The sequence below is a fragment of the Micropterus dolomieu genome, linkage group LG02 (assembly GCF_021292245.1).
Source record: "Micropterus dolomieu isolate WLL.071019.BEF.003 ecotype Adirondacks linkage group LG02, ASM2129224v1, whole genome shotgun sequence".
Taxonomy (NCBI): domain Eukaryota; kingdom Metazoa; phylum Chordata; class Actinopteri; order Centrarchiformes; family Centrarchidae; genus Micropterus; species Micropterus dolomieu.
The window spans coordinates 17,595,398-17,615,568 of NC_060151.1; the positions used below are offsets into that span (position 1 = coordinate 17,595,398).

A 20,171-nucleotide genomic window follows, 5' to 3' on the forward strand; every position below is an offset into this window, starting at 1 on the left:
GAAACTCAGCATGTAAAGGGTGGGAACAGTCTCCAATAATGAAACTCGCCTTATGCTGTAACTGATTGGAATAAAGACCTACAAGGTTGAGTTGAGATTCACCTATGATCTTACTAGCCCACCTAACAATTTGGTTCAAAGAATTTTTGTTCTTCAAAGACAAATTTCCAAACCAAGATACAAGGGAGAACGACAAGACCGATTCAACAAAAGCATGGTAGAAAAGGATCATCATAGATTTATCAATATGAAATCTGGACAACTTTCTGAGGCAAAACAGACGCTGGTGACCCTTTTTACATACAGACTCACAATTTTTTTCGAAAGTCAATTTAGAGTCTATGACAGTCCCAAGATATTTGTAGCTTTCTAGTTGCTTATGACAGCTTAGTTTTCAGGGCCTTTGGGCCAGGAATGAGAACCTGAGCATGGTCACTCTATAGGGCAAGGCTGTGTGTTAGTGTGTGAACAGTTCCTAGGCTTTGCATCCACAAGATCCTCTGTGTCCCATAGCTACACGTGTGGCAATGTGGATGACCTCGGGCTCTGCCCGAGGACAGGAAAGGAAGAGGGTCTCTCTCCCTCTTTGTCTTTCCCTTTCTTGCCATCATAAATCTGCCGGGCCTCCCGGGGTGAAGAGGTCTCTGTCAGACAGTGGGAGACGACCAGAAACGGGCATGTTTTGTCTTGTCCTGCTATGTTTCTCTGATTTATCTCTGTACTCCTTTAGTCCTCTCTTCCTCTCTCATTAGTGTGCCTATGGGAGAAGAAGAATTCAGTGGGGCAGAGAAAGAGAGGTAGATGGGAGGGGGGCAGGTGGGCAGGGATGCTGGATTTGAAATGTAGAGGGCTATTTGAGAATGTGTATCACCTGCTCTGACAAGTCCCTTGTGGGGAAATCTTAATCGGAAAATGTTACAAGTAAAAATTTTTAAAACTGAATCAGTGATATTTATTGTTCTGTAAATGATGTTTGTTAGTGTATTACAATACTGATTATGCATCTTTCTCATAAAAGATGGATAACCAGAAAATGTCATAAAGCCAGAAAAAATGTTGTAGTTTAAGCTTTCACAAACAAGGTGCTAGATGCTTGCTAGCTATATCTGTGTCTGTCTGTGTCATACATTTAATGAAAATAAACAACTTGCTCGTCTCTTGCAGATTGTTCATAGTCATTCTGGAAAGCAAAGTAATTCACTAAGTGAAGGAGATGTAGGCAGGCTGAGAGAAAATGAGTTCTTTAAACATCACAAAGTAATATCAACAGTAAAAGAGTGTGCAAAGGCAAATGCTCTTCATTTTCTCCTACAGTGGAGCGTCCGGGGCTGGGCTGCAGGGAGCTTGTGGTGAGAAACCTGGGTAGACTGGTGCCTGCCATTACCCACGACGTGACTGACTGGCTGGTGCCCACACGGGTCAGGACCTCTCAGCTGCTCTCTGTGCTGCTGCTCCACGCCGAGGACCACGGCACCCAGCATCTGCAGCCTCTCCTGACCACCCTCTACCGGGCCTGCACCGATTCAGAGAGGGAAGTGGTCAGCAATGTGAGTCCCAGGGAGAGCTAGTCATCAGATGAGCGTGATGTTACAAAACATACTGCATTTCCTCTTTTTTTTGGATCAGAGGTGGAATTGAAGTTTGTTGATATTTAAGTAATTACCAGATGGAATACTTTCAGGACACATCTGTTGAGCTTTCAGTCAGTATTTTTAGCGACTGTACTCAATGTAGACTGAGCTGGACAAGGCTCAAGGACTTGGGATGCACCTGTAGGATTTTGTAGATCTTTGATGTGTGGCAGATTAAAAAAGGACTTCCTGTTCTCGTCCTCCTTTACACTCCCTCGTGCCTCTGTGTCTCTCTCCATTCTCTTCCTCTCACATCTAGTGCCTGGAAGCTGCTAAACTGTTGGGGACCTTTGTCCCTCCTGTTGTCTTCCTCAAGCTGCTGCTGGATCATGTGACGACCCCCTCCTCTACCTCTCACCCCTGGGCCCCGCTCATGGTGCTGGCGGCGGTGCTGGGAGGCTGCTCCAAACCCCTCCTCAAACCACATCTTGAACAGATCGCCAACACACTGGCCCAGCCCGACGTCTGCCAGGAATATCAACAGGTCAGCAGAGAGGGGCTTGGGTTTGGTTGTGGTTGACCTGTTTTTAACTTACTAACCTGAGGATTGTTGATCTTTGCCAGTAATCCCGTCTACCCCATTAAGACACGGTACAACCACAGCCTTTTACTATTGTTAACTGAGTAGCTACAGTGGAGTTAGCAACACTTCTGAAGTTTACTGTGTAAGGGGTAAAGAGTCGCTGTTTAAAATATTAAAAGTTAGACTTGTTTTTATGATAGGTTTGCCAGGTTTTCTCTGCCCTCATATGTTGCCATGTCTTGATTTTCCCCCCCTGATCTGTGTGCACCAGCTGTTTTTCTTTTCCAGTCTTGTTAGGTGATCTTGGCAGTGTCACAGAAGGTCATTTTCTACTCTCCCAGTGTACCTCAACGCTCTTATTTTTGGCAGTGACAGTGCAGCAGGCATGCTGTATATTTCTTGCCTAATTTGTCCCTTTATGGAAATAGTTTTCGTGATAAGATGCCACATCTCTTTAAAAGGGCTCTAGTTGAAGAGTCCTCAAGAGGTTTCAATAGCACTACTGTACACTGTGAGTTCAGTGGGTTCACTGTTGAGTAATTCTCTAACATGCTGACCCTGCTGAAGTGACAGCCCGGCCACATGGTGTTTTTCAAATCTAACATTTCAAGTCTATGATCAAAACGAATCAGCTCACACGCAACTGTGAAATGTACTCCCACAAAGTATCACAATTTTTTTTTTTTTTACATAGCAGAAATGATTTTTAAAAATGTGCTTTTTGAGTTTCTCTGCAAATAACACTCTGCCAGTGGAAAAATCCAATTGAGTCCGGAGCAGACTCTTCCCCGCTTTCTTTCCTCTTGTACCAAATATGTTTCCCTTTCAGAATCAAAATAACAGTTCAGTTGTCTGGCAGAGAGCTATTTTCTGATCCTGCCGCACTACTGACTCACCTATACCCATGATCCTACCCCACCCCATCCCAGAGAGGCCTGCAAAAATTTCCTCTCTGCGATAATAATAACAAAAATACACTAATTCCACATGACCTCTTCCTGACAGCTCTGACCTCTCTGAGCAGACAAGGCAGTACATAGTCTTTGTATTTTTTTTTTATAGCCATGTGTAAGGTCTCGGCACCGGACTGTGGTTCAACCACACCATTAAAAGAATCCCTGAAATTTCAAAGCCTGCCTGGTCAAGGCCGGTGATAAATGGGGAGGGTTGTTGACCCCCCCTGTCCTCCCTCGCCGCTCTCCGGCGGGGTCACACAGAGAGAGAACTAACAGGACGGGACGGTCACACATTGTCGCACAGATGGAGGCAGACCTCTGCTTCCTCTTTGCCTGTTTCTCCATCTATCTCCCGCTGTCAATCTCCCTCTCTGTTTCTGAGGGCAAAGCACAGACTGTTGTGATTGAAGAGCTCACCCAGACAAAGCACCTGCAACATTCTTCGACAACAGGCAGGGTTCATGGCAGGAAGCAGGGCAAGATCACTGCATAGCTGTTAATAACACCACTGGAGATTGGAGCACCTGCATCCCTCTTTCCCTCTGCGCTGAAATGCTGAAACAGAATATTGTGCACTCACTTTCCACACAGTTGCTCAATCCAAAGTGTTGGTTAGCCCTCAGATCCTTCACTGGGACTGATTTACTTGTATTTGATAATGGTTTAATTACCTGCAGATGCACAAACATCTAAGACATGGAAGACTCACTGCCCTTGTTGTACTTTATTTGACTAATATACGGCATCTTAAGAACTTTAAAGATATGTGGGTTTGGGTCCAACTTGAGAGAGTTATGTGCCACTTGAATTAAAGGCAGAGAGACAGAAAAAAATGAAGTTTGACTTGGACAAAATGAAGCCTGTTAAGAAATGAAATATAAATAATCTTCAAAGTGAACAGAGGCAGGGGCAACTGCAGGGCTCCATGGGGAGTTCAGGGAACATGCTGAAGATTTGGAAACTGATATACGATATTTCTGCACAACTTAACCTCACCGACTCTTTCAAGTCCGTTTTCTTTTCTTTATTTCAGTAGGGGGGAAAAGGACAGCTTACAAAAATAAATGACAGATGCTCAACGAAAAAAATAAAAATATTGGTTATAAAATGATGATGTCATGGCTTTGAGGGAAAATAAAAGGCGAGCCAGTGGCTAGGGAAGCCACTGTGTTCTGAAGTACCTTGTGTAGTTTACTTTATATGGGGTGTTTGCTTAAGAATCACATATGGATTTATTTTCAAAGAGGTATTCCACAGAGGATTAACAAATCCCTGCCATCTCACACACGCGCGCGCGCCTTACACAGCCAAGTGTCGCTGTGTTGTGGTTTGCCATGGTGACGGGGGCATCACAATATCTGACGGGCCAGAGTAAATTGGTAAAGATGGCACCAACAGAGAGGAAGAAAAACATAAAGACGGGGCCTGACAGTGAATTAGCTGGAGTATTTACAACCAGTGTCTTTAAAAGTGAATACGCTGTGTGGTTTGCATTTATTCATTTAGCTGACGCTTTTATCCAAAGTGACTTTAAGTTCTATGTACGTCAGAGGTCGCACGCCTCTGGAGCAAATAGAGGTTAAGTGTCTTGCTCAGGGACACATTGGTGGATGTGTTACAGTGGGGAATTGAACCCAGATCTCTCACACCAAAGGCTTGTGTCTTCGCTGCGTCACCACCACTCCCTTGGTCAAACAAAAGCCTCTGTGTCTTTTTATCTTGTCTGTGCATGGAGAAACTTCTGCACGTGTCCCAACGACCAGTATTCTGCAGGGATACAAAAACATACTTCCATATATCAGCGGGTCTCGTGCACGTCTGCCCTTTTGTCATGATTGACAGCTGCACACTGCTCCACCGCTCCACTGAACGACAGATGAAGAGAGAAGAAAGGCAGGATAGCAAACTTTGCCTGACTGCAACGGGTCGGCATCCCGTGCACCGCCGGTGTTTGTTTTCCTGTTGTCATAGCAATATCAGTAGCTTTGGGGGGTGGGCTCCCCACTGGATAGGAATCCCATTGCCGTGTGTGTGTGTGTGTGTAATTGATGTATTCAGTGGGGGCGAGATGCACACACGCTGTGTAACGAGGCCCTGTGAGCGTGCCCAGGCCAATGAAACCAGGTGTATCTCGCCTGGATCCAGGTGTCCACCTAGTCATTACACCGCACCACTTTTTCCGCTCTCCCTCTTTCTCTCTCTCTCGGCCAGCCCTAATGGCTGTTTTCTGTGCATGTATAATATGCGTGTATGTTTATGTGTACGCTAGAGTGTGTGTGTGTGTGTGTGTGTGTGTGTTTCTGCCACTGTTTGTCACGTTATTTCCACTACTGCCTCATTGGAGCTCCCGCTGTGTTTCCCTGCTAGTGGCTTGGCCATAGGCAGGGATTTCCCCAATCAATGACTGTGTGAACACATTAAAACAAGAGCGCACAGTGCAGTGGGTAAGCTGCTTTGAGTGTAGTCAGCCGAAGAAATTGAGGGAAAGTGGTGGTTGTTCAGGGCTGCGTGGAAGTTTAGTTTCGCCTCCGACTGCCTACGGAAAATGTGTTAACACACTTAACTAACACCCTGGACTCAAGATGCATATAACAAACTTTGTGTGCTGAATACTTTTGCTAAATAAAAATATTTGCCCACGTGTCTCGCAGAAGTCCCGTAGCTCTCCTCCCTCCTCCCAAGCCCTGGCTTTTTTTTTTTTTTTAACGCTCTGAGCATCTTTTCTTGGCTTACACTTGTTTACTTTCCAGATTAAAGCCAAGCTGTGTTGTACAATAGCTACTCAAGTTTGTGAAAATAGAGTGCGCCCCCTAGTGACACAGCTCAGATTAGTCAAGCTCAGTTAGTGGGTGTTGGTTTTGGTTTTGGGGCGAGGGAGCATATGGGGAGGACGCATGGAGTGTTTTCCTGCTTCTCACACACACTTAAGTGCCCCTCGCCACCCAACTCCTCATCATCAGACCAAAGCAAACACCTGGAGGGTGCAGGGTGTTTCACCGGCTCTCAACCCTCCACATGGAAAATCTCTCTCTCTCTCGTGTGCACAGTTGCACCTTCCATCTCCCCCTCAATCTCCTCTCCCCTCCCCATCCAGCCCTAATGACAGGCCGCAAGAAAACAGGAAAAAGAGGCCATGATCCCAGTGATGGCATAGAAATTAGCCTGAGCCACAGGTCTTCGTCTAAACATGAGCTCACCACAACACTGGCTGACAAGTGACAGCAATCGCACACACGCTCATGTCTGGAGATGGAAAGTTCTCACTCTCAGTTATTGTATCTTGTCGATCACTTAGTTATATTTTGTGTAAAGTATTTTGTTAAAAAGTATTTACCACTGGAGTTACTTAATAGTGGATTAAGGAGATGGTGTGTTGTGGAGAGGGACTGACAGCAGGGAAAAAAGAGAGATTGTGAGGTCTGAAGTGCAATGCGGTTCACAGGTAGACAGGGCGAACATTCAAGGCGATTCCTTCTCACAGGACTCATATCTGCTATAAACCAGACAAGATGATCTTATAATACTTCTCCCTCTTCCCAGGTTATGTACTTGGAGCAGTTGTTGGCCTGCGTGGATGTGCTGCTGCGTCAGTGCGAGTCAGACTCTGGCTCCGTCAGCCTGCAGCTGCTGCAGGTGCTGGTCAGTGTCCAGAGCCTCTCCACCGAGCCACATCTCAGCGAAAAGGTGAGAAAACAGTATGAAGGTGCAAGTCCAGATACATCCTCTCTGCAGCTCTGCCATCGCTTTGTTCCACACGGTCAAACCAGCATTTCACCTCACCTGTGTAGTTCTTCAGTTGTACTTTGACATGGCATTTTTTTTACCCCTTCAATTTCACTATTTCCTGCCTTTTTTATTAGAAAGGTGAGCAGGTTTTATGAAGCAAGAGAGCTATGTGAGGAATGTGAGCATTTGTACTAGTTCAAAGTGGGCATGGCCAACAGTATAATTACCCACTTAGCCAGAGGAGCTGAAATTGCACCTTTGGAGTGGAACTTTTAAATCCAGTCCTGGGTGAAAGGAGGAGGGTGAAAGGTGTGGGGGGGGGGGCAGTAAGAAAACATATATGGAGAGATGAGTTGTGTTTCTTAGTAGGTGTGTGTCATCGGCCCAGCCCCATTTGTGGCTCCATGATACCTCCCCAGGTCACAACAGCCAAAGGAAATGGAAGTAACAAGCTTCCATGTTGTGGTCACCCTCCAAATGCAAAGGGGCAAAACAGGAACAGTGACAAGTAAAGTCAACACCATCTGAGGCCAGCGTGTCGCCTAACTGCTCGTCGCCGTAGGAGGCTAATGACAGAGAGAGGAGCTGGAAGGGATTGGCACCGATGCTTACCAGACACCACATGCGCCAACAGTGTGTATGTGTGCGTGTGTTTACGTCTGTCTACATCGGTGAAAATGTCCAGACAGGGAGCAGTGTTAGAGATGAGATGAGAAGGAATGGATTAAGAAAAAGAGAGGGAGGGTGAGAATGGCCTTGGGCATTCCCGGACCCAAAGGAAAAGCTTGTTTTCCCAGAAAAGGGGCACGTCTTTCCCATCAGTGGACCGCTCAGGGTTGTCTAGCTCTCTTCTGAAGGGGCCAATCTGTGACTCAGACATTGTCTCTGTCCCTGTCCATCCCTGAGGGACTATGAAGGGAATTATGAAGTGCCCTTAAGGTCAGTTCCCCTGCCCTACAGAGTCAGCAAATTATTTACTCTCCTATCTCTCGCTCTGGCCCTTTCCTCCCAGCTCAGCTTTATTGGTGTGTGTGTGTGTGTGTGTCTATCGGTTCCTGTGCCTTTGTGACATCCTGTGTATCTGTTGGGGTTTTTGTTTCTAAGTAGTTTTATGTGTAAGACCTTGTCATGTCTGCAGTGTTGTTCTTCCCATGGTTTCACATGATGGTTTTGGGCCTCCCATGTGAGCATGACCTGAAGAATTCCTGAAATGACATGAAAACAACAATACCCTCTGCTCTTAATTTAGCCTTTCTCCCACCCAAACATCTTTGTCACTTTGAGGGATTTTTTTTCTACTAAATTCTTTATGATTTTATGTAGAAATTCAAATAATTTTGTTCTGTCTATCCCTCTCTCCCACAGGCCTTGCAGAGTGTTCAGTTCTTGTGTAAGGTGCAGGGCCTGGACTCAGTGACTGAGCTCTATAGACAACATATGGGCCAGCTGCTGGACTGGCTGTCTGCCTCTGTCAACACCTGGTGCAGTTACTCCCCACAGAGACTCCAGCTGCATATCATAGTCATACAAGCAGGTGAGAAGTGAAGCCTGAATGTACACAAGACATTGCCAAATTATACAGCAGGTGTTGAAGTTTGCACATATAGAGACACAATAATGGTCAAATGAACACAGTAAGGTTTTGAGAAAAATGGCCTGTCAGATGAACTGTGAACAATGAGAAGATCACTACATCAGTCATCATTCTGCACATGCTCTTTGGGTCCATTTCTTCCCAGCAGGTTGGTGAGGCTGTATAATCTATATCATGTTTTATTAAACATTACTTCATGGGGATGGTCTGTGAAGCCATTCTTTCCGCAACTTGTTCAGACACATGTTACCTCACATTATAAGCGTTAAGCTTGCCCTGTTCACACATGATCCATCATCGAGGCAGCATATCAAAACCTACAGCTGTCAAAGCAGCAGCATTCCCTCTCGTACAAATGATACATCATTGAAATAGTTTGTAATCGGGCCATTTTTTAGTACCTGCACTTGTAAAAGCGGCAAAAACCATCCTGCTCATCAATGTTTTCATATAGTGGCACACTGCGCCTCAGTACTAGGTAGGCATCGAAAGTTGGAGATGTAGGTGTCAGTGGTGGTCAGTTGTCAGCACCTCTTAATAGATATGAGGGCTGTCAAATGACTCAATGTTTAAAGCATAATTCGATATGATTTATTGCTAGTCGCCTCAATAGATACATAGTGTTCCATTGTTATTGTCCAAAATGGATGCCCACCAATGACCTTCACTACAGAAACACAGTGGAATTTTTTTATTTATTATTTTCTGTTACCCAAGCAGAGAGACTCATGGTCAAACACACCCACACAGAAAAAGACAGGGCTGTCATTAGCACAAGTTGGCTTCCTGGCTTTTGTAAATCCCTGCCTCCCTCTGTTTGTCAGCCAGTGTGTCACAGACTACTTGTTTAGAGGTTAAAAAGCTTTGACCCTGCCTTTGGTGTTGAGACTTCACCAATACCAAATAATCCACCATCATCAGCACCTCCATGCGCCAAACTTTCATCTCCATCTCTTCCACCCTCCCTCCCCTCTCTTTCTAATTGACTGGGCAGCTGGGTACCCCTCTAATCCCCCCCCTCCCCCATCCCCGCTCACACATACACACACTCCCACAGCTAACTGACCAGTCCACTCAATGATCCCCATGCAGGTCACTAGATCAAACAGCAACACAGTCGCCTGCTCTTGACCTTCCCCTGGATCAAGGCTACTTTGAAGCTCTGTGTGTGAATGCCGCTTTAAGCTTCCATAGATTTCCCTCCACTGAACAATTGACGGCAGTTAATTTGACAACTGAGAATTGGTCATTTTCCTTGCTCATCAGCTCTTCTGACAATCCATCTGCAGTTTTTGGAGAGAGGAATCATTATTGCCCTCTCATATCCTCCTCAGCCTTTTTTTCTTCAGCTGGTGTGAGAATGTCTGATGCATTGTGTGTGATCTGGAGCAGTCTCCGTCTCTCTCCTTCTCTATGCTCAAGGACAGGATGCTTGTTGACAGTCTGTCTAAGCAGTAATGTGGTGCGGTTTGTCTGCATGTGTCTTTATTTGTGAAATCGCTGCCTTGTCATATCCGTAGTCGGTGTGCGACGACCTGCAGACTTCTCCTGAAATACCTCAGATTAAATGACGCACCGTTGATTCACACATTCCTATCAGATGAAATGGTTCTGACTTCTCTGTGTTTTCCCATATACCTTAATGATGCTGGCTGCCACCCTCAGGCAGCCTCAGGATTTCCTCTGTCTCCTCTCCTGTCTGTAGAAGTCCAAACACGGCATGGACACTTATCGCTCATTACACACACACACTCAGATTACTATATATAGCTCTGTAAACATTCAGACAGACTGGTGTGTGTGTGGAATACTTGTACTATAAGTTTTTTTTCCTGTAATAGATACTTATAAAGAGAGGCTCTGTCACACGAAGACCAATGTTATGTCTCATTTCCTCTGGGCTTTGGGTCACTGTCTCACCAGTCCATTGAGGTCTCAATAATCTCAATAACATGCCCTCTGGTCAGTGCTAAACATAAAGAAGTCTTAACTTAAGTCTGTATGGATCTTTTCTTCTTTACCATTTCACAGTTGGTACTGACAAAGACGAATTATAAAAATGCATAAATGTGAAAAGTGTCTTCATTCTGAAAAGGAAACACTAGAGTTTTTAAGGATAGGTTTAGTATTTTTTTGCGGTTAGACTGAAAATGACTGGTTACAGAATTCATTTAAGTCGTTTTTACTGTTGACCCAGCAACGTGGCATAGTTAGGAAGACTTCAAACAAAGGATCCAGGTTCAAGCACTACTCAGGTGGCACTGAAGACTTTTATTGTGTAGCTTTGAACACATTAGGTTCAATCACAGCATTTTCATATTGCAATAGTCGCTGCATTAGGTGGCACAAAATGCCCCCCAAATATATATATATATATATATATATATATATATATATATATAAAATATAATTTAAAAAACTGTGTGTGTGTGTGTTGTAGGTCCTGTGATTGGGGAGTTTGTGAGCCAGTTGATGCCTCTGCTTCACAGCTGCCTCCAACTGGACAGAGACACAGAGATGAGGATGAGCATATTCACAATGCTTGCTAAGTTGCTTCTGGATGCAACCAACACACTGGATTCCCAGGGGTGAGAGGGACATGTACACTGTACACACACACACACACACACACACACACACACACACACACACACACACACACACACACACACACACACACAAAATAATGCATTTCCATGAGGTCATTATAACCCCATCAGATTCAGGTAGGGTCATGTGGAAGGGGTATACTCCAGGTGTGATACAGTTTATCATGTTGTAGAAATCACCACAAGCAATGCCAATTTGAATTAAAATGGTCTCTATGGGAGTATCAGTTACACAAACTCAAATTAGTTCATCACTTCCCAGCATGCCTGAAGAAGGCAACAGGCATAGGGTGTCTGAATCCCTCCTCGGTGATTTAGTAACGCCTTTGAATGGTTATTGACCGATGAATGAGGAAGGATAGCAGGGATCTCTGACACCCACAGAGGAGCTCCCGTTTGTGGGTTCCTCCCCTCTGCGGCCCCCCTAACCCTCCAGGGTCTCCTCCGAGCCCTCAGTTGTGCAGCCTTCAGCCTGGGCTCAGAGCTCTAATTTGAGGGAATGCGTTAAGTCTGAGGCCCTCTCCAGGTCGCAGCGATCACAGCAGCTGCTTCTGTCGATCAGACAGATGGACCTCGTCTGTGGGGTTGCCATGGAGACATCTGTGTGTAACTAACCCTAGCCCTACAGCAAAAAGGTCCATAAGGTTTGCTATGTGTGTCCATTGGTTAATATGAGGGATGGACTGGTAGTCTTTGTGCATTAAGATGTTGACAGTGCCTTTGGAATGAGACTGGCAGCAGTGTAAAGACAACAAGAAAAAAATAATATCCTATATCGGTACAAAATGTTGCATAAACAGCAAGAAGTGTTCTCAGGCCAGAACATTCTGCCTCCTTTGCCAAAAACATGGTAACTGGAACTTCACTTTCAGCTTTCATCCGATTATTTTATCCATAAATGTGCAGATTAGACAAAAGAAGTCTCTGTCTCATCCCCACTCCCAGCGCGGCCACCTGTGCTGCTAAATGTTTCTCTCATTTTTCAGATATATCTCAGGTAATCACAGGACCATCAGGAGACATAAATCATGTTACAGCCTCCAAAGGTTTCAAACAAATGCTTAACTTACAGTATCTGGGGCTGTGCGGTCTGCCATAATATTGCCATTCATACACATCTTATCCCTCCAATAAGGATTTATGGCCTGATCTTTGCTCAGCAGATTGTAGCCCACACACACACGCTATTTGTCATCAAGAGGACAATGATAGTCATAGAGAAAACCCTTTTTCTTTGTTCTGCAACCAAAATGGTATAATGACAGCTGGGCTATAGAACAAGCAGAAAGGGAAAGTAAGTTTGTGTACATGTAAGGGCATTTCATACACACACACACACACACACACACACACACACACACACACACACACACACACACACACACACACACACACACACACACATAATGTCTTTGTTTCATGTGGATTTGAGTGTTGTTATTAAAAAGCTGGATGTGAAATTTAAGTAGAAGGTGATGTGTGAGAAATGAAAGTTCATCCTTTACCCTGGATGTGGCAAGCCCAAATTATGTGCCACTTAAAAGGGAGATATAAGTGTGTGCTTTCATGCATGTGTGAACTGCAAAAGGCATCTGTCTTTAGTCTTAATTTCAGCTTTCAAGACATAAAACAAGAAAAATGCTATTGGGGTGGGATCTTCCTCTTTTTCCAAATGTGGTTTCCCCCGTGTCAGGTATTTTCCAGACTACATATTTTCTATAAGACCTGTCAGTAACATGAAACAAGGCAAAATGAAGCAGATCCAATTATATTTCAGCAAATACATGAGACCCAATTCTTAATATGTATAATAATATTTATCAAACACAAACTTAAATCATTGTTTGAATCAGTTATTTGGAATGATAGGTTCATAAAAGATTTTTTGCTGAAATCTGATAGTGGATATTATTGAATTACTGCCCAGTAACACTTGATGACAAACTCAATTGCTTTTCTACTGTGTTGTGTTGTGAGAGAGTGCTCCAATGTGTAGAGACCCATGGGATGTACAGAAAAAATTTCTGGCTCTGTGTGTTTGTGTGTGTGCGCAGACATACAAGTTAAAGTCTAACTCTTTCCTTTGGACATCATACCCATCCAACATGTCTTTCCATCCTGTCAAGATGAATAAGAGACTGAGATCTGGCAGCAGCTTAGTCCCGGCTGTATGAGTGACACAAAGTCTCCCCCTACTGGCGCTGAAACATTACAGCACACTTTGTCAAATGTCATGACAAGTTTATTGTGAGACCAGCTGAACAGCCAGAGGCTAGAGGCAGCTTCTGGAGCTGGTGGAGTTGGTCTCGGAGCGAAAGGCTAGTGCAGACTCTGGTAGTGTGTATGAGAGGATGTCAGAGGGCCTAAGCCAGCGTGGAAAAGAGAGGGAGAGGGGGAAAGGAGGACAACCCAGATGTTGTACTCCTCGCCTCCTGCTTCTTCTCCACTACCTTCCCACCCCTTCTGCCTAAGAACAAGTGTGGGAAAATTATTGCATTATAGCTATTGTGTTGCAGTTGCATTCCCAACACTCATCATCATTCACTTGTCCTCAAAATGGGCGCTATTGCTTGTCCTCTTATACGAAGCAATAGAAATCTCTGCTCCTGTCCTGTAATTAATATTTTTACTCTCTGCCTCTTTTCAGGCATTTCCGTGAGGAGTCCGAGAATTTCCTGTGTGACGTCCTGCTTCCTAACCTGGTGTGGCACGCAGGCCGTACACCTGCTGCCGTCCGCACCTCAGCCCTCAGCTGTCTGCTGGCCCTGCTGCACGGAGGGGCTGTCACGCCTGCACAGGTACACGTATACATAAATGCTGCAGAGATGTCAACTACAAATACATCAGTCTGCACAAAGGCAAATATGACACACACGGGTCCCTTTTGCACAGGTGGAAATAGATGTAACCATAAGCACTGGACGGGAACACCGGATGTGAAAGGTCTCCAGTAGTACGTACACTTGATCTCCAATCTGCAGAAACAATTTTTATTGACTCAGCTGTAAAGGAAAAGATGTGGTAGTGCATTCTTTGAATCCGCCAGGAGTTAACATTTACTTCAAATTCTCTGTTTTGTCCATCTCACATGAAAATAGATGGTCCCACTTGGCCATTTAGGAAAATACATCATCCGCCATCTTTCTCTCCTTGGCTGAAAGAGTTGGCCACGTCAGGTAGCAGGTGTACGTGAGGGCAAGCGGGTTCACATACCTTTGTCCATGAGGAACAATGCTTCTACTGTTCTGGGCCCTTGTTATAGGTAGGAACTATCACCAGGACATGCCCTTGCACCTGCCTGTCAGAGCATGTGCCCAGTCACAGTATGTGTGCTCACTCACATCTGGCTGTGTTTGCATTCGCGTGTGCAGAGTGACCAGTTGGAACCAGGTCCACACACCTCTTCCCTTCGCACGTCTTTAACTATAAGGCAACGCTAACAGCTGGGGGACAATGTGAGCATGAATGTGAGTGTGTGGGTGTGCGATCAAGCTTTTACTTTCCAATGGCACCCAAACGTCCTCACAAGAATAAAAAACCTGGGAAAGTGGTGACTAAATAGGGCCGTGTTACATTTTGGGTTCAAAATTCGGTTACAGTTGAGAAGAAATCAACAACATGTCCTGACGGGTATAACAACAGAAGGGTGTGTGTGTGTGTGTGTATTTCCACGGGCAAATCAAACAGCCTATCATTTAGAAGGATATTGTTTCCTCTCTGCTCCCTGTGAAAACAATTAGCAGCTCCAGTTACACTTGGCACATTCATATCGTCACTGATGTAATGCCGGATCACTTATCTGCCAAATTTCCCTCCTCTTTCTGTCTTCTTCCCTCCCTCTCCCCTCGCTCCTTTTTTCCTGGTGCGAGGGCAGAGCAAACAGACAACTTGACAGAGGTTTTAGCCATCACCTCTTGGCCTGTGGCTCGGTGCACTCAGCCTCACCTTGTTTGTCCATTTCCTCTGTTTCTCGTCTGCTGGTGTGATGAAAACATCGGTCTTCACTAGACTTCTGAAGTTGGGCCCCATGCCCGTGTGTCTGTACAAATTGATCCAGACCTGATGTGAATCTGTCATGCTTCAGGTGATATTTCACTTTGGTTATAAAATAAAAAAACGAAACACAAGGAGAGTTTTTGGAAATTCCAGTAAGTGGTCCTGACAATGCAGTCTCAAAGCAGTCCAGTTCAAAAAACTAGAAAAGTATCATCTTTTAATGAAATTTATTAAAAATGTGGGCAGACTTTGAGCTTGTCATTTAATATTTATTTCCTGTGTGCAGCTGCTGTGTCTGGAGGTGAAGCTCAGTCCCCTGGTGCTGTCCGCTCTGGATGAAGACTCTCAGATGAGCAGACTGTTTGCTTGCCGTTCTCTGTCCACCATACTCCAACTCATAGGAACCAGTCTGCACCCTGAGGCCCTCAACAAGATCTACCCCGGTAATTAATGCACTACATTTATTCATACTGCAGAATGAAACTGACATGTACGCTTTGCAGTTATTCCTCAATAATTGCACGTCACAGTTTATGCATCTAACATAATCACAGAATAGTGGCATACTAGCTTTTGGAGAAACCATTACTTGTTTTTTTAATGTTTAATGCTAAATGTTGTCAGGTGTGGTACATTAATTTTGATTCTCAAATTACAGAGCTGCTGAAGCGTCTGGATGACAGCAGTGAGGAGGTGCGCGGCGTCGCTCTGCAGGCCCTCAGACTGTGGCTGTGCAGCCTGACCAAAGAGTACAACCCTGAGCTCTGCGCTCCTCATCTGGAGCTCCTCTTCCAGCAGCTCCTCCTGCACCTGGATGATCCCAACAGCTCGGTGCAGGACCAAGTGCTCGGTGAGACTGGGTTCGGGTGTTTGTACCTGTGATCTCAGAGATGAGGATTGGAGTGTTGATAGCTTGTTGATGGTGAGGGCTTAACAGCAGGATACACACATGTCCTAGTAATGCTTTGTTGAAGGTGGGTTAAAAATGAATAAGTAGTCTGGATCTTAGAAAAGTGGAAAACATTTTTACTGTCTAAAGATTTACTCCGTGTGGAATGTATCTTAGCTTTTTCCTCAACTCTTTATGAGTCCTGACTATATTAATCACAACCATAACTCTTGACAAAATATATCAAACGTTTGTGTAGCTGGCCTTTTTAATGCATTGTTGGTCCTGGATACCAGCGCAGATATGAATGTGGACATAATATTATGATGTGGACCTAATGACCATGGTTATCTGATAAACATCTGATACACATGGTGAAGATGGTGAGCGTGAGGTGATGACGAAAGCTGAGTTTAGCGGTGATTATCTGCAGAACCAGCCTGCTGTGTACGAGACACTCACAGAGGGCTGAGAGGAGTTAGGGGTATCCTCTATCAAACACTAGATTATTGCCTGGCTTGCTGCCAGCAGATTCCCCCTGTCCTTGATTTCAAAAGCTCTTGGTTATCCTTGTTTTACACTCAATTCATCATAATGAGCCCGAGCAATTCCCCCTGCCAAAGTGAGCCTTCAGGGGTTGGGCTGATGGTGGCCCTCAAGAGTTGAAACACAAGATCCAGATATGGATAAGCACCCACCTGAGAGAGACACTTCACAGGTTGATATGTGAACCCTAATATCTATATAACTCTCCTGCCAGTACATCTGGGGTAGACGGGCCAATCTAATAGCAACCACATGGGCACCCCTCCCCCTCACCACCTTTCCACATCTGTCCTCGCACCCATCCCGCTAAATACCTACATCTTTTATCTGCCCGCGTTAACTTCCCACTCCCTTACCCAGTGTTTGCAGTGACGGGCCGTAGCTTGCGTTATGTTCATGCATCAGTGGAAAGTCTGAGTGGCGTTTCCTGAAGTGTGTAACCGAGGCTCAGATCCTCTGGACTTTCACTCTCTCCCACTCTCATGGATGTTAGCTGTCATTACATCTGACAGGACGCAGGTGAGTGCTGATGCCTTAGCCAGCGATGAGAGGCCTCGCTGCAGGATCTCTCATCTCCATATGGTTAGACGTAGAGGGAAAGAGGGGGTGAAAAAAAACAAAAAGAGAAGGCATTCACCCACTCACCAGATGTAGCATTAGCTGCCATACCATGAATTCTAACCCTGCAAGACCGCTTTTGAAAGCTTTCCAACGACAATAAGCATTTTCGTTGTTGCCATTGGTTATCAAGTGTCTGTAACATCGACTGCAGACAGCAGAATAACAGATGTAAATCAACTTTATGGACCGCCCACATACTGTGTGTTTGTATTTCTTGAAGTTGAGTGATTTTGTGTGTTGTACTTGTGTATTTTATGGATTTGTTTTGAAAATCTATACTGTAATTCTTTATGTTTCAGTTTAAACACGAAAGGGGTTTCTTTTCTATCTCTATGCTGGATCTGCAGCAGTGATTTATCTTTAACTCGCGCTCCGGCAGTAAGTTACACACCCAAACTTATACTAGTTAATGGAGTCTGGGCGTATTTTTATATTTTTCTTATTGTTAACAAATCCCGTGAGAAGACCAAAATCAACAGTGAACTGATCCTGTTTTGGTTAGCTTTTGTAGTTTATTTTGAGTTGATCCCACACTTACTGTCCTGCTGCTGTAAATACTTATTAGAGCACCAAATCCCCAGCTAAAACTAGTGTTTTCAGAGACGCATTGTTCGTTTTGATCTTTTCATTTGCTTGTTGCCAATAACAGAAATACAGATAATTGCTAGCCTTATACTTTAAGCATAATTGGCTGTTACAAGGCCAAAATACGGCGGAAACTGATAATCCAAGTTTATATTGTTGAGGGAGGGCAATGGATTGAATTGATACTTCTTTATCAATATCTTTTAATATCAGGTCTGAAAATTTGGGCAATGCATTATAATTGTTTATCAGCTTGAGAGAGTGTATCAGTACACCGTGTAAAGATTTAAATGTGAGCTATGCATTGCCCAATTATTCAAACTATAATCCCCACGAGGTACAGTTGATTCGTAGACCGCTCCGAGTCTCTTTGTGAAACGAGATGACCTCACATCTTGCTGAGTGATTGTCTGTATCTGACAGCGCCCATAACTGCCTGCGCCACAAATGTGGAAGCATTCCTCCCTCTCATGCATGGCTCTGTTTGAAGCTTTCTTTTTTCCCCTCCCCACTCTTTCTTCCTCTCCATCCCTCTTTGTTCTTTTAATAGTGGATCCCATTCTTATGCTTCTTGGATTTCAAACGCATATCTGTGAAGTGGCTTGGTGTCTGCAGCATGTCTTGACAGCATGACGGACAGCACCTCTCATCCCTCCTTCTCTCACTCTTCCAGTCCTTCCCCCGCTCGATTATCCCCCCCATCCTGGCAGCACGGCTGCTACCTGCTCAATCACACAAGACTGTGGGCCGGGTATAACTCACGTCTCACAAGTCATCATTGTTCTCCTTTTAATCCAGAGTTCCCCCTCCTCTGCCGCACCTCCACCCCAGCTGAGTACAGTACACACAAAAGCTAAAATCCCCCTCAGTCTCCTTGAAGAACAAAGGCGGGTATCAGATGATGAGTTTACATGAGCTAACTCATCCAGAGTGACAGCATGTCACCACTGAAACAGCGGGATTGCATTGTGGTTTCAGAAGCATTTACCTATTGACAGCAGTTCAGGTAATTTGATGTATACCTTTTTAGAAAATCAGCAGAAGGTGTGGGAATGATGGGAGGAAAAGATTTGAACAGAGAATTATCACCTCCCAGTGGAAGAACAGGGCGCTTGCCCATAAATTTTCTGAGTTGCAGAGTTTATGTAGTGAAGTTCAGCACTGCCATCTGCTGTTGTCCTGACTGCCTTTTGTCTTTTGTTACAGAAAACATCAAATCACAGCTGAACGTGAATTAACTAATTTTTGCTGAGCATTTGAACTTTAGAGTGACTTTAACCCCATTGATTGTCTATATCAACATGGAAGAAGAATAAAAGCCAACTAAAAGGCAGTCAGAGCAGGCATAATTAGACCATCAGCCCCTTTTGATACACTGAAGATCACAAGCTCCCCAGTAGGTCTCCCCTGAAGAATTAAACCATGCTTATTGGCTTTCTCATAGAGAGTTGCATGAAAAGATCAATACCACTCTCATATCACTCTCATTTCTGTGTAGTAAATATGCAGCCAGCTTAACGTAGCGTAACAAAATGGCTGGAAGCAGGGGCAAACGACTAGCCTGGCGCTCTCTAACGGTAACAAAATCTGCCTAACAGCACCTCGAAACTTCAGTAATTTACACATATGTAGTGTGTTTAATCCGGAGAAAAATAGACATGATGTGGTCCTATATGGGGGGTTATGTGCCAAACCATTTCTTGGCCGTCAATTCCTGGAGTCATCCGGAGGTTGCAAGGCAACCCGCAGAGTTTATTTCTCATAATGTCAAACTATGGAATATTGAATAGGTTACTCGCAATATTTTTTTGTGCTTTTAAACTTAAATATTTATTTTTGGTACAAAATGTATTGAGTATTTCTGCTTTTATTTGAGCCCTCTTTCATCTCATATCTTTGGGTGCTCACTCCTTTGTGTTTTTGTCTGTTATATCTGTTTGTGTGTGTTCAGAGATCCTGAAGAAAGGCAGCTCGGTCCACCCGGCACTTCTAAAGAGGGAGGCGGAGGCAGTGAGAGACAAACATCGGAGTCCTCTGTACTGCGACCGGCTACTCCAGCACATCAGCTCGCTGCCCACGGAGCCTACAGCAGAGTGTCCTGAGTGACATAATGTTTGTGCCTCATTACATACAACGCTCTCACCTTATAATTGTGCAAAATTGTACAATGGACCATTTGTTCGAGAACAGTTTTTGAAATGTGTTCCTTTTATTGTATTTCCTCGGTTCTGGTGTTTGGTTTTAATGCAAACAAACACATTTTTGATGCACTGTGGTTGTGTTTAAATGTTTTAGTAGCACATTCATAAGCTCTCTTCACCCAGACTCTCAGCACCACCAGCCTCCAGATGGTGCTGAATATGAGAGAAGCTGGGTCATGTGATTTTTGTCTTCAAAATAAAAGTGTTTTTTTTTTTGTTGTTGTTGTACTATTAATATGTGTGAATACTAATCACATTAAAATAAATCTAAATCTTTTAATTATGAAACGATCT

General features: G+C 44.4%; 1 protein-coding gene across 2 annotated transcripts in view; it reads left to right on the plus strand.

Annotated features, from left to right (window-relative positions):
• LOC123956945 (dynein axonemal assembly factor 5-like) overlaps window positions 1-20,157 on the plus strand; it is a 25,534-nt gene extending 5,377 nt beyond the window's left edge. Inside the window, exons 5-13 of one of the 2 annotated variants that reach the window (XM_046029521.1) lie at window positions 1,315-1,547; window positions 1,891-2,115; window positions 6,651-6,794; window positions 8,202-8,370; window positions 10,871-11,018; window positions 13,687-13,837; window positions 15,322-15,478; window positions 15,694-15,885; window positions 19,628-20,157. In XM_046029521.1, coding sequence (XP_045885477.1) covers window positions 1,315-1,547; window positions 1,891-2,115; window positions 6,651-6,794; window positions 8,202-8,370; window positions 10,871-11,018; window positions 13,687-13,837; window positions 15,322-15,478; window positions 15,694-15,885; window positions 19,628-19,782 — 1,574 coding nt within the window. In that variant the 3' untranslated portion in view covers window positions 19,783-20,157. The remainder of the gene's footprint in view (window positions 1-1,314; window positions 1,548-1,890; window positions 2,116-6,650; window positions 6,795-8,201; window positions 8,371-10,870; window positions 11,019-13,686; window positions 13,838-15,321; window positions 15,479-15,693; window positions 15,886-19,627) is intronic. The other variant, XM_046029527.1, reaches the window with a different exon arrangement.
• Window positions 20,158-20,171: the final 14 nt, after the last annotated feature.